Raw genomic sequence first — 15,278 nt, forward strand, 5'->3', positions numbered from 1 at the left:
CTGGTCGATCGACACGGTCACGACTTTTTTCTGTTCTGGCCCCACAGTGGTGGAATGAACTTCCCACTGATGTCAGGACAGCAGAGTCACTGCCCATCTTTCGCCGCAGGCTGAAAACCCACCTCTTCAGGAAACACTATCCTTCCTCTTTGCCTGGCCTACTTGTTGTTAACTAGTTGTACGAACTCTTGTTTTATTTTTGTATTGTTTTATTGGATCTTGTTTAGTCGATTATTTGTTTTAGCTCGTGCTCATTTGATTTTGCCATTTTTGTCTCATCTGTTTAAGAAAGTAGGTAGCTGATATATTGCACTTTTACCTTAGCGCTAGGTATACTCTTGGTTGCTTGTTTTTGCAGGAAATGTACTTAAAACTTCTGGTGATTAGTAGTTTTCGTTCCCTACCTATGTTGAATACACTTATTGTAAGTCGCTTTGGATAAAAGTGTCTGCTAAATGACTGTAATGTAATGTAATGTAGTATCAATTTACTATTTTTAAAAGTATTTTGCGGGCCGCCATGGACCTTTAAGCGGGCCGCAAAACGCCTGCGGGCCGCCAGTTTGACAACCCTGTGTTAGACAGTCAGACATTGATGCATTGTTGTTCTACTTCCTACAGTGTGAAACATGGAGGAGAACTCTGGACAAATCCTCAACTCCTTAAAAGATGTGAGTATCTGTCTGTCTGTGTGTCTGTGTGTCTGTGTGTCTGTGTGTCTGTGTGTCTGTCTGCCTGCCTGCCTGCCTGTCTGTCTGTCTGTCTGTCTGTCTGTCTGTCTGTCTGTCTGTCTGTCTGTCTGTCTGTCTGTCTGTCTGTCTGTGTCAGTATGCCATATTGACATGTTCTACACTGTTTTATACTCTGTTGGCCCCTCCCTCCCTGGATGCTGTCCTGAAAACTCTTCAGTAGAGCTTCTAGTGAATTCAGGTGGTTTCTCTGCTCTTGGTCTGGTCCTTAACACCAGCTGATGCTTGTTTACGAAACACTCCTAGGTCTCCCTACCTGCCACACATTCTGCATGTTTGGGTCTTTTTATGCCTTTATTGATAGTACAGTAGGTAGACAGGAAACGGGGAGAGAGAGATGGGAAGTGACACGCAGCAAAAGGCTCGAATCAGCGACGCGTTGTCAGGCTACATTAGAGCCTAGGTGCCCGGAGCGCTAGGCCAACGGTCCGGTCTGGTTCGATGTGTATTTTTTACATTAACCACTTGAATCCTAGCATCTCTATTGTGGAGAACCTTAGCCAAAAATAGCCGATCTACAAGCTCACAGCGTTGTGAGCTTGTAGATCGGCTATTTTCGGCAAAGAGGTTTGGTGTGTACACTGTTAACCCAGACTTTATTTCAACTAAAAAAAAAAAGTACAATGTACATAGACTATTTAAGTTTTATTGCATTACTAAAAAAAAATAAGTATATTCTACTCAACATTTAATAGTAATGCAATGTGTAAAAAACTTTGAGTTCAAATGCATTAAAACATTTGAGTGTAAAGTCTGTAAAACTTAAATTGACTAAGTTGTCAAGACCACACCCCTTTTTGACGCAATGATTGATGGGAAGAAGACAGCTGGGAAGTTTTTTGGCAGCCATTACACAAACACATGCTGCTTGAGTAGTCAGAGTCTCAGAGAAGTTGGACAGTATAGTTTGTTTTAGACATTTTTTATCTGTTCACAAAGGTTTTATCTGTTTACCTTTCTCACTTGAGGAGGTTTGGGAACACGTTGTGTACCATTTCAACCAAATACAAGCGGGTGCTTTCTAACGTGCGTCAGGGTGCAGGCCAACAAACATCACAGAAGAGCCAGGGGCTGCTACCATATATTCTGGTGAGTACTGTAACTTTAAACACTAAATATTACTACATTTGGCTAATTAAATAATGTACTGGTAGATATCTCAATAAAGATACGATAGTCTGTAGCCTCCCTTAAATAAATGAAAGCATAGGTTTTTATTTAATGCATAGGCTTAATGAAGTGTTTTTAAAAAATGGATTTTTATTAATTCCACCATGCCATTTTTCCATTTTAATTGGGCCAGGGAGCAGATAAAGGCTATTTCCTAATCAACCTTACCTAAAAAGAAAGGAGAAGAAAAATACCATTACTTCATCAAGTAATCAACAAATATATAAAAATAGGTGAAACATTGGCCAAATTGTCAAATAATATGAGAAAGAGGCAATTAAAAAAAAAAAAAGCCAATCTACAAGCTTGTAGATCTGCTATTTTCACAATATTCATCTGTGGAACTGAGTCAAATAAAATTGAATGCCAACATTCCAAGTGCATGTCAGGGTAGGGGGTCCCCAGTTCAAATATGATTATTTTTGGGGTCCTGGCCTGAAAAGCCTACACAAAATTGCCAGGTAGCCTAGCTGAAGTAAGCCTACAGTCAGCTCTTAAAGGAGTAGTTCACCCCAAAAAATATATAATATTTTTTCAATCAATTACACAACACTGAAGCCTTGAATTCATGGAGATGTATTTGTCACATTATGTAAAAGTACTGATTATGCACAATATCCCATTTCACCTGTTTACAAATTAATGTATACAAATCAGTTGAAAATAGCAGATGTACAGTACATGTACTTAGTTACTTTCCACCACTGTTAAATACAGAATAGATATTGTAGTTATTAATTATAGCAGTTCCCTCATTTGTTCTTTTTTTGTGTTGTGTTGCAGGTCACAGGAAGATGCTTTGGAAGTGTAAGTATTGCCCTTTTAACTGTGACAAGAGAGCACAGCTTTTTAAACATTATAGGCTAAAACATGGAAGTTATGCAAGAACCGAACCAATTCCTTGCTTACATCAGGAATGTCTATGTACATTTAAATCACTCAATGCACTAAAAGTGCACTTATCCCGGCTTCACAGCAAACCTCCAGATCAGCAACCATGTTTAGATGTTCCAGTTAAGTTTTCCTGCCTCTCATGTGATTTTTCTGAGTCTTGTTCTGAGACTGAATACTTTGCTCACCTGTATAATGCACACTTAAAAGTTAACCATAAAGTCAGGTGCCCTTATAAGGACTGTGACTATGAATGCAGTGTCCACAGCACTTTCAAAGCACACAAGAGTAGAAAACACAGGGAACAGAACTGGAAGATGTTTAATATAGCCATAATTGGTTGTGATTATGTTAGCAATGACAGTGACGCTGAACAAGATCAGCTGTCAAATGATGATGATGATATGGAGAAATTAGAAGAGGTGAGTGAAGAGGCTAGTGAGAAAGAACTTTGTGATTTAGAAAACCAGCTTACGCACAACCTAGCATCACTTCTGTTAAAGATGCATGCAGTTCTGCACATACCAGAGAGTTCTGTGCAAGAAATAGTACAACAGCTTTGTCAATTCAATAAGCTGTCAGAGCCACTTCTGCATAACAGAGTGAAGGCTGTCTTGAAGACATATTATCCAGACATGGATGAAACCATTGTGAGAGAGGTTACTAGTGCTGTGTCAGAAAGTAACATGATAGCATTGTGTGCTAAAGCAGGACCCCTAGGAACTACTAAAAAGAGAGCAGCCTATGTACGCAGAGAGTTTCCACTGGTAAACCCATTAGAATTTGTTGTGAAAAAAGGGAAAAAAACAGTTGCGTATGTCCCCATTATTCCCATGCTCCAGAAGTTGCTTAACAAAAGTGACGTGTTGAACAAAGCCATGTCAGAAAAAGTCCAAGTGCAAGAGGAATACAGATCATATGAAGATGGCCAGTACTTTAAAGAAAACACTCTTCTTGCAACGGATGAGTTCACAATTGCTCTGGGCCTTTACATTGATGACTTTGAAGTTGCCAATCCTTTAGGGACATCAAGGGTGAAACATAAGATGTGTGCAGTATACTGGGTCATTCTGAACATACCTGCAAAATACAGGTCAACCCTCAACTCAATCCAACTTGCTCTACTGTGTAATACATCCACAGTCAAAGATTGTGGTGGTTATGACAAAGTTCTGCAACCACTTATCTATGATCTAAAGTTATTGGAGCAGGACGGTGTTTACCTGGAGAAACTAGGTGCAAGTGTAAAAGGCACAGTCTTATTTGTTGCTGCTGATAATCTTGGTGCTCACTCTCTTGCAGGATTCTTAGAGAGCTTTTCGAAAGTTGACAAGTTCTGCAGATTCTGTCTGGCAAGCAAGTGTGACGCTCTGGATCATCAACAAGAGGTATGTGATGGATTCTTCACACTCAGAGACAAAGAGTCCCATGATAGGCAGGTGCAGGAGGTTAAAGAGGACCCAGCATTGAGGCAGAGTTATGGTGTGAAAGGAGCATGTCCATTAACTGAGAATTTGGAGCACTTTCATGTGGTCACTGGTTACCCTCCTGACATTTTACACGATCTCTTGGAAGGCATTGTTCCATATGAGCTATCTCTGTGTCTTACAGACCTGATACGCAAGAGGTATTTCACACTAGGAACGCTAAATCAGGCCATCAGGTGCTTTAATTACACATTTACTGACAAAACAGACAGACCTCAGATTATTGCAAAGGGATTTTCCAAAAAAGGGACTATTGGTGGAAATGGCCATGAGAATTGGTGTCTCATAAGGCTCCTTCCATTTTTTATTGGTCACTGTGTCCCTGAGGGTGACAACACTTGGGAAATTCTCATGCTTCTCAAAGACATTGTTGAGCTAGCTGTTACACCAAGGCACACAGAAGAGACAGTGCATTTCCTGGACAGTAAGATCACAGAGCACAGGCAGCTGCTGCAGTCAACGTTTCCTGATTACAAATTAAAGCCAAAGCATCACTTTGTGGAACATTACCCAGAACTTATAAGGAAATTTGGCCCTCTGTCTGAGGTGTGGACGTTTCGTTTCGAAGGGAAACACAAATTTTTCAAAAGGGCAATACGCAATGCTCAAAATTTCAAAAATGTTGCCATGACACTTGCTAACAAGCACCAGAAAGCAGCCAGTTACCATCTTGACTCTAACTCATATTTCAGACCATCAGTTGAGATGACGAAAGTTACCCCGGTTTTGCTTGCCTCATTCCCTTTGAATGTTCAGAGAGTAATTGCTCAAAACATTACAAATCCAGGGTCAGTTCTTGATGTGTCATCTGTCTGTGTAGATGGAGTCAAGTATCAACCAAGTATGATAGTCTCTACTGGCTCATGCGCAGGTCTCCCTGATTTTGTCCAGATTGAAAAGATTGTTGCAGCTAACACAGAAATTATGTTTGTCTGCAAAAAAATGACTGCCTGGTACTTTGAGCATTTAAGATCTTACCAACTTATCGACAGTCATCTGCCCTGTGTAGTGAATATGTCAGAGTTGAATGATGTTTTCCCATTATCTGCATACACGGTCCAACAAGAACTTATGGTAACACTGAGACGATTTGTTATATGCTAAATCACCCTTTTCATGTCAAGGACCCCTACCCAAATGTGTACCAGGGACCCCCAGAAGAGATTTGTGTAATTTATTTTGTAAATGATTGAAATATTTAGATCTATAAGCCAATCTAGAAGCTCAGAATGCAAAATGTGAATATCCTAAATATAAAATGGGGCTAAAATGGTTAAACTGAGTGTGCTGTTATTTTAACTAATTTTGCTAGACTCCACCTTAAGAAACCCTGTGCTAAATTACTTTTTTTTTTCCCCACCGCAGATGGCTGTACAACAGAAATTAACCATGAGGGTCATACTCTCGGCGGGAGATATACGGAAGCTGACAATGACGCCACGACCTGGCACACTTGAAGATTTAATTGGCTGGCTCAAAAACACTCTCCAAGCAAACTACAACTTCTCCTTACTATATGAAGACCCTGATTGGGACAACAAACTGTGTAACCTCAACGATCTCGCTGAGCTCCCAGAGAAGCCAACCATCCAAGTCATCCCTGTAATTGAGCTGGTACCAATACCAACAACCACTGAAGAACCTAACTTAGATACTTCTAGTGACACAATCATCCTGCAGGCAGACACAAGCAGCCAGGAAGACACAAGCAGCCAGGAAGACACAGAGATCCTGTCCAACTCCTCTCTAGGTAGAAGGTCAGACTGGCCAGAGGTATTTGAGATTCCCGATTTTGGTGTTGATGTTGATTATAGACTCAATCAAGGTAACCTGATGTATATGAGGGATCAAACCCACCTCAAAGTGACAAAAGAGCTCAAACATAATATTCTGGATAAACTGGCTCAGACCATGTATGCATTTACTCCATACCCCTCCAAGAGTGATCGTGTGGCCGTTGCTAAAGCCTTAATAGAGAAACACCCGTGTCTTGCCCAACGATCTGCACGCATTGGCTGGAAAGGATGGCAGAGCAGTCTGTTTTGGAAGATGGGAAATTATAGACAGAAAATGCGACAGATGGGTCGACTTGATGTCTCTGTCAATGGTGGTAAACGTGGAAGAGATGGTGATGTTGACCGTGAACCTCCCAACAAAGGCATCAAGAAGGCAAGGAAAGGGGAGCTAAATTTCCTGCCTCAATATCCAGAGGGGTTGGATGACCACAAAATGGAAGAAGCTCGTCAGGCTCTCCTCAATGAAGTGATGAAGACGAAACCAAGTGGACCCTTCGTTAAGAAACAGATGGACCTGACCTTTGCTTTTAGAAGAAAAGAAATAGTCACAGAAACGCCTGCTATCAGCCAGATGGTACAGCGATGGCCAGCTCTTTTCACAGAAAGCCAGGTAAGTTTTGAATATTTACAAAATAGGACTTTGTAGCCTTGTTTTCAAAATTTAATGTTCAATAATGCATTTATGCATGGCACACAATACATTTCTGTTGATAATTATATTTTTTTGCTTGTGCCAATTTACGGATCATCATGTAGCTGAGGGTCACAGTTTTTGATTATTTGACCATGGGCTTATATGATGTTTGCTCTGTTTCAGATTTGGTGCGAGTTCAACAGGGTGGTGGGGAAAAATCTCCGTGACCTTTTCTTTGGAGCGCTTGACCAGTTGTCCCCAAGGCTGATTGACCTTTTCAGGAAGAAGAAAGGTGTCACCGGACAACGTCTGTGTGAGCTTTTACTTCAGACCAAGGTGAGTTGTCTGCACTACTTCCTCTTCCCTTGATCTCTGTTCCTCTACTTTCCCTTTTCATTTGCAAACTTTTTTCTTCTCATGTCATCTATTCTCATATCTCTCTCTATCATTTCCCCCTTTAATTGTTTTTTTATTCATCTGTATCCTTTTCTCATATCCTGTCTTCTCCCGCCGTCTCTGCTTAGCTCTATTCTTGTTTCATCTCTTTGCCTCTATCCTCTGCCTTTCTGACCTACTCATGTACTATCCAGTCCTGAAAATATGCAGTGAATTTGGGGTAAGTTCATATAAACATATTTGAAGGTTAATATACTTGTGTTATATCCGCTGTCTTCCAGACCACAGAGCCAACAGATGTCAGGTCCGTCTGTCTCCGGGGGTTGCCAGTCATCTTAGGGGACGATCCTGCTGTCTTCTTCAAGACTTGCTCCGTAAGTAACTTAATTTGTTTTAAATGTTGCAGGTGTATATATCAGGGTTTCGGCTAGACAATTTGGGGGCCGGCCACCATGGCCGACAGGATTATATTTTATCGGCCAAAGAATACTTTTATCGGCCATCTTATAATTAACGTCGCATGCGTGTTTGCAGATACATGCACCAAATCTGATCATTACACCTCATTACGTTAGCCCTGCACTTCTCGAAAATAAATGACACTGATATAGATTTTCATTATCTGTTCCTTAGATGCCAAGTTATAGAACCATATTTGATGCACAGTTTTGATACAAGTATGGTACTTGTAATGTACAGATCCAAATATGGCATTAATCCTTTTAAGAATTACTTTAGTGCAGGTTTATATTGTGCAATTCTTTACATTATTGCGACCTTAGGTCGCACTTACTACAGAAAGCTGCTCCAGGTGTCCGTCCGTCGCTCCGTCACTCCGTCACACACGTCACACTTTTGCCCTGCTCATATCTCCGCACCCATTGCCCCGATCCATGCCACATTTTGCACACACACTCCTTACCTGCCAAACTACACCCTCCAAGGACCCCCGGAGCTCCAGGGACCCCCAGCTGCCTCGGGGACCCCCAAGTGTAAAAAATGAGCACATGTGGACAAATTACCAAATGACCACCCCAACGGGGCTGCTCACGGGGCATTCCCGGGGACCACCCACTCCTGGTGCTCCAGAACGGATGCAAAAGTGGTGGCGCCCCCAGTGGAAGACCCCCTGCCACTGCAGCTCACATAAAATGCCGTAACTCGGGGGCTTGCCCCCCACAAACAATCCCTCCTTTCCCCTATAAACACACTCTCTCTCCCACACCACACACACACACACCAACAGCTCTTGCCTGCACACCTTTGCTTTTGGTCTGCCATTGCCCACACAACTAGGAACCAATCGCCGTTACAGCCCTCTTCTGTATACATGTGACCTACGGTCGCTTATCTCCCGATTAGGGAGTCTTACTGGTATATTTTCACAGCATTATCTAATGGTATGATTATACCCTGTCCTTGTCCATTTATTTCTTTCTGTGTTAGGATGTAAGTGAGATGTCCCTGTACAGTGAGACACCAGTGGGAATCCTCTGCATCGATCCAGAAAGCCCGCAGCTCAACCCATCCAAAGTCGGGATCATCTTGGAAGGGAGTATGGTGATGGAGGTGGCCAACCTGCCTCAGGCCGTCTGTCTTCTTTTCGGTCTGATTTATGCCCTGCACCTTGACTACCCGAAGCGCATGAAAAATACATGCAACTTCATACAAAAGGTAATGCTCAACTTGGGTAGAAGTGAGCTGCCACCCAAGGTTCGAAGCTTGCAAGATCAGCTGGAAGCATAAAACATGGGTTCAAAACTAACCACTTCATGTCTGTAGCAGTAGAATACTTTTGCACTTTTAGAGCAACATGAAGTGAACTGGCACCCCCGTACATTTGAATCACTCAATGCACTAAAAGTGCACTTATCCCGGCTTCACACCAAACTTCCAGATCAGCAACCATGTTTAGATGTTCCAGTTAAGTTTTCCTACCTCATGTGATTTTTCTGAGTCTTGTTCTGAGACTGAATACTTTGCTCACCTGTATAATGCACACTTAAAAGTTAACCATAAAGTCAGGTGCCCTTATAAGGACTGTGACTATGAATGCAGTGTCCACAGCACTTTCAAAGCACACAAGAGTAGAAAACACAGGGAACAGAACTGGAAGATGTTTAATATATAGCCATAATTGGTTGTGATTATGTTAGCAATGACAGTGACGCTGAACAAGATCAGCTGTCAAATGATGTTGATGATGATATGGAGAAATTAGAAGAGGTGAGTGAAGAGGCTAGTGAGAAAGAACTTTGTGATTTAGAAAACCAGCTTACGCACAACCTAGCATCACTTCTGTTAAAGATGCACGCAGTTCTGCACATACCAGAGAGTTCTGTGCAAGAAATAGTACAACAGCTTTGTCAATTCAATAAGCTGTCAGAGCCACTTCTGCATAACAGAGTGAAGGCTGTCTTGAAGACATATTATCCAGACATGGATGAAACCATTGTGAAAGAGGTTACTAGTCCTGTGTCAGAAAGTAACATGATAGCATTGTGTGCTAAAGCAGGACCCCTAGGAACTACTAAAAAGAGAGCAGCCTATGTATGCAGAGAGTTTCCACTGGTAAACCCACTAGAATTTGTTGTGAAAAAGGGGGAAAAAACAGTTGCGTATGTCCCCATTATTCCCATGCACAAAAGTGACGTGTTGAACAAAGCCATGTCAGAAAAAGTGCAAGAGGAATACAGAAATCAACACTAATCAACTTGAAGAATTGCTCTGATTTAATGTTTTTGTTTTGTTTCCTTAGTTTTCCTTTTGGTGTTTTTCCAATTACCTTCAAAGAGTTATGCAAAGATCAGCTGACAGTATAAAAGGGGTTCAAATAGTTCATAACTAAGCACTTTATCTTCAGCCTTAAGTGTTATTCAAAGATCAGCTGACAATGTAAAGGCTTGTAAATAGTTCTAAACAAAGCACTTTATCTTTAGCAGTAGTATACTGTTAAACTTTTAGAATGTTTGCTGTACTGTTTACGGTGTGCTTTATTTTATATTCTGTATACACAAAGTACACACAAAGTAAATGCTCATACAGTGTGGTACATACACATTGATTAGAGTACAATATGACAATCCAGAATGCATCAAAGTAACCCAAACCAATTTGACATGTTATCCAATAAGTCTGTATGTGTGTGTACTATTTGTGCATGACTTATTCATGTAGGCTGCAGCATACTGTATGTGTATAAAACATTTTTTGTATTTTGTGTACATTTTGCCTTAAGCTTGTTCCATTAATGTTCGTCCATTTGAAGTCACCTGTTCTGTTGAGCACCATTTAAACAGAGTGTAACATATTGCTGCTGTCGGGCAGAAACCTTGTATGCCCATATCATCATCATCTTTAATCACACATCGGCACTGTGAGCTTGTACAGCTATTTTCAATATTTTAAAATGTGCTCTTACTATTTTAAAGTTTTGGACAAATGAGGCTTCCAACCGACAGCAACAATATCAAACCATGGAGTGTGATTCATTGAAATATTGACCATAATACTGTTCAGATGTTTAAGCACTATACGTGCATTTTGTTCAACAGCACAATGATGTCATGTTTTATGTGAAAATGTAATGTCCTAACCCAGGACATGAAGGGCAGATGTTTTTTTGCCATGCACTGTTAAAACGTTAAAAAAAATGCTGGAAGTTGTTGAAGTTGGGGGGAGGGGGTAAGCTGAACATTTTGAAACCAAAGTTCAATGGTTGAAATAAACAAAGTCAATGTCATATTGTGTATTTGCTTATTTTATTTAAGATGCTAAGTGGAGTAATGTTTTGAATAATTAACTTTGCATTCTTAGTTATTAGTACAAAGGTTTTTTAAGTTCAAATAACTTTGCAACTTAGTGCATTGAACTTAACATTCTTAGTTATTAGTACAACGATTTTTAAGTTAAAATAACTTTGCAACTTAGTGCATTGAACTTAACATTCTTAGTTATTAGTACAAAGGTTTTTAAGTTAAAATAACTTTTCAACTTAGTGCATTGAACTTAACATTCTTAGTTATTAGTACAAAGGTTTTTAAGTTAAGTCAACTTGGCATTTAGTTTATACAACTTAAATGCTTCAAGTGCAGGAAACATATTTTTTTTGAGTTGAATATGACTCAAGTTTTTCAATCACATAACTCAACTGTTTTAGATGCAACCAGTTTCCTAAATTTTTTTAAGTTTATTGAACTTCTCCGGGTTAACAGTGTAGAGGGGCAAAAAAGCAGATCAAGTACAGAGCCAAAGGTGTAGTTTACTAAGTGTTGACGGTGTAAGTGGTTAAATGACTGAAAACACACATGAACATGAATCCAACATTGATGGATAAAGCAAGTTTATGAAGATATCTATAATCTATGAACAAGTTTAATCTGCAACACAATGTTATATAATATGTAGTGAGGGGTCCCTGCTTCATCTCTCTCTCAGCTAAGGGGTCCTTAGCCTGAAATGAAAGTGATGTCATAGGTCAGGTGTGATGTCATAGGTCATGTGTGATGTCATAGGTCATGTGTGATGTCATAGGTCATTATGTGCAGAGATGCGTCCTGATTGAAATCATTTTAAGAAAGGACACATCGAACAAACCATTGTTTTGTCCACAGGACACATTCTACTACTTTATCCTGACATGTTCTGAACACATTCAGCTCTTACAATGCAGGAGATTCATTACAACATTTACACTGAATGTTAATAATTCAGCTCCACCCACGTTCAGAGACAATGCCAACAATATTATACTCAGAGCTAAACGTGTGTGTGTGTGTGTGTGTGTGTGTGTGTGTGTGTGTGTGTGTGTGTGTGTGTGTGTGTGTGTGTGTGTGTGTGTGTGTGTGTGTGTGTGTGTGTGTGTGTGTGTGTGTGCGTGCACAGCAAAGCCTAAACTTAATGTAAATTAACTTTCTTCGTCAAAGTTCAATAAATCCCCATAATAACAATGAAGAGTTAATCCTACTTGATGTGATGGTGGATTGCACTGGTTTATACACAGAGCTCACAACGTTGTGTTGTTCAAAAAAATAATTCCAGCGCAACAGCTCAAACAAGTTCCCCATAGAAGCAGGAATTTATAACATATATGATTATTTTGGGGGGCATCCTAGCTGTTCAAATATGATTATTTTGGGTGGTCCCTAGCTTTTCAAATATGATTATTTTGGGGGGTCCCCTAGCTGTTCAAATATGATTATTTTGGGGGGTTCACTAGCTGTTCAAATATGATTATTTTGGGGGGTCCCCTAGCTGTTCAAATATGATTATTTTGGGGGGTCGTGGCTTGAAAACTTTGTGAACCCATGGTGTAAGAGAGGCTTAACCCATTAAGACCAGGAACACATCTGTGTCATTTTAAAATGTCTCTGGCTATTCAAAAATAGCAGATCTACAAGCTTGTAGATCTGCTATTTTTGCTAATCTGTGCTTCTGGGGGTCCCTGGAACAACATATTTTGAGATGGGGGTCCGCGGCCAAATACATATCATTCTGGGGGTCCTTGACATGAAAAGGTTTTGTTCCAGGGACCCCCAGGAGCAAAGATTTGAGTTAAAAATGTAGTTTATAAAGATATATATATTCAAAGATTTGCACACATTTTCAGGTAAAAAAATAAATGCAGATCTACAAGCTCATAGTGCTGCACTCGGTGCCGCGCTATGAGCTTCTAGATCTGCCATTTTTTGGATAGCCAAAGTATAAAATGACACAGATGTGTTCCCGGTCTTAAAGGCTTAAAGGGATAGTTCACCCAAAACATAAGTTATTTTCTATGGATTAGTCACCACATGGAGACTTGAATTCATGGATCCGTTTTAGTTTTTGTCTCATTCCTAAGACAATAATATGATGACGAGCAGTGGGTTCCGGTAGGAGACACAAAGAGTCTCCTTTGTGTCAACTACCGGTTGACTAATCTATAGACATGAAGTCATTGTCAGGAAGAAACCTCCTATCTCCTTATTTATACTTTATATTTTTTTTTGTGGAAATTAATACATCATACTACAAATTCACAAAAAAAGTAGCAAAAGCAGCAGATCTACAAGCTCACAAGGCACCACGTTGTGAGCTTGTAGATCTGCTATTTTTTTGCCTGTGCACGGGTCTTATGAATATTAAACTAATGTAAAGGTCTGTCTGTCTAACTTGTCTGTCGGTCGGTCTCTCTCTCTCTCTCTCTCTCTCTCTCTCTCTCTCTCTCTCTCTCTCTCTCTCTCTCTCTCTCTCATATATCAGATCTCCATCCTCTCACACTGGACCCAAACACAGCAAACAGAAACCTCTGTCTGTCTGAGGACAACAGGAAGGTGACAAAGGGGGAGGAGCTTCAGTCGTACCCTGATCATCCTGACAGATTTGATGATATGTTACAGGTTCTGTGTACAGAGGGTCTGACTGGACGCTATTACTGGGAGGTAGAGTGGAGTGGAAGGGTTAGGATAGGAGTGACTTACAGAGGGATCAACAGGAGAGGAGATAGTAGTGTGCTTGGATTCAATGACAAGTCCTGGTGTCTGCTCTGTTGGGGAGGAGACCGTTACAGAGTCTCACATCACAATAGTAGGCTGACTGAGCTCCCTGTCAGTCCTTCTGGCTGCAACAGAGTAGCAGTGTATCTAGACTGGCCAGCAGGGACTGTGTCTTTCTATCAACAGTCCTCTGACTCACTGACACACATTTACACCATCCAGTCCTCGTTCACTGAACCTCTCTACCCTGGATTTAGGCTTGACTCCTCTTCCTCCTCAGTGTGTCTTTGTGAGGACAGATAATGTCTCTGATGATGAGTTGACTCAACCAATAGGGTTAGGGTGTGTGTGTGTGTGTGTGTGTGTGTGTGTGTGTGTGTGTGTGTGTGTGTGTGTGTGTGTGTGTGTGTGTGTGTGTGTGTGTGTGTGTGTGTGTGTGTGTGTGTGTGTGTGTGTGTGTGTGTGTGTGTGTGTGCGCATATGCGTGCGCGTGCGCGCACTCTGGTGGAAAGTAACTAAGTACATTTACTTAAGTACTGTACTGTTTTTCAATACTTTACATTACACAACACACAACCTGTTTAATGAAAATAGTTTGTATTTATTTATTGTTTACAAATTATTATTCTTTAGTGTTTTTTTCCCTTAAATTAACCCCTACTTGATCATACTACAACGTCACACAAAAGCATCAAAAGCAGCAGATCTACAAGCTAGAAACAGGGCGTGAAGCGACACGTTTCTATCTTGTAGATCTGCTGCTTTTGATGCTTTTGAATGTGAATGGTGAAAAGTAAGAGTTTTGGAACATATGAGGTTTCCACCCGACAGAGACGATATACATTACTTTCTCTGTTTTGTCAATTCAGATTCAAGCAATTCAAGCAGAATCATTTTAATGATACTATTTAGAAAATACTCAAGTATAAGTGTTTGTATGTTTATAATAGCTCTACTGTACTACATACCGTCAGTGGTGTAAAGTAACTAAGTACATTTACTCAAGTACTGTACTTAAGTATAATTTTCAGGTACTTTTACTTTACTGGAATATTTCCTATTTCAGTACTTTTACTTCTACTCCACTACATCTCAGAGGCAAATATTATACTTTTTACTCCACTACAATTATTTGAAAACTTTAGTTACTAGTTACATTATAGATTTTGATTATTATCACAAAACACACATTAACCACTTCAGTCCTATATACATTTGGGCCATTTGAAAATAGCAGATCTACAAGCTCACAATGTGTCGCGATGCGATGAGTTTTTGAAAACTTGAAATGGGACATTCTGCATAATGTGTACTTTCTACTTTTGGTATTTTAAGTACATTTTGATACCAATACTTTTGATCTTGTGCTCAAGTAAATTTGCGGATTTTTACTTGTAATGGAGTATTTATGCATTGCAGTATTGATATTTTTACTTAAGTAAAACATATGAGTACTTTTTCCACCACTGGCTGCATGCGGCTAGCCACGCTGGTGTGTGTGTGTGTGTGTGTGTGTGTGTGTGTGTGTGTGTGTGTGTGTGTGTGTGTGTGTGTGTGTGTGTGTGTGTGTGTGTGTGTGTGTGTGTGTGTGTGTGTGTGTGTGTGTGTGTGTGTGTGTGTGTGTGTGTGTGTGTTTGTGCGCGTACAAGAACAACCATCCAGAGTCAGAGACAGTGTAAT

General features: G+C 40.4%; 1 protein-coding gene across 1 annotated transcript in view; it reads left to right on the forward strand.

Annotated features, from left to right (window-relative positions):
• The window catches only part of LOC311038673 (NACHT, LRR and PYD domains-containing protein 3-like), a gene marked incomplete at its 3' end in the record, with an annotated part of 53,415 nt that extends 39,514 nt beyond the window's left edge, over positions 1-13,901 (forward strand). The window contains exons 11-12 of the mRNA XM_084048243.1: positions 621-670; positions 13,366-13,901. Of these exons, the coding sequence (XP_083904369.1) occupies positions 621-670; positions 13,366-13,901 (586 nt within the window). The remainder of the gene's footprint in view (positions 1-620; positions 671-13,365) is intronic.
• Positions 13,902-15,278: the final 1,377 nt, after the last annotated feature.

The sequence above is a fragment of the Gymnoscopelus microlampas genome (assembly GCF_963454915.1).
Source record: "Gymnoscopelus microlampas genome assembly, chromosome: 22".
NCBI lineage: Eukaryota > Metazoa > Chordata > Actinopteri > Myctophiformes > Myctophidae > Gymnoscopelus > Gymnoscopelus microlampas.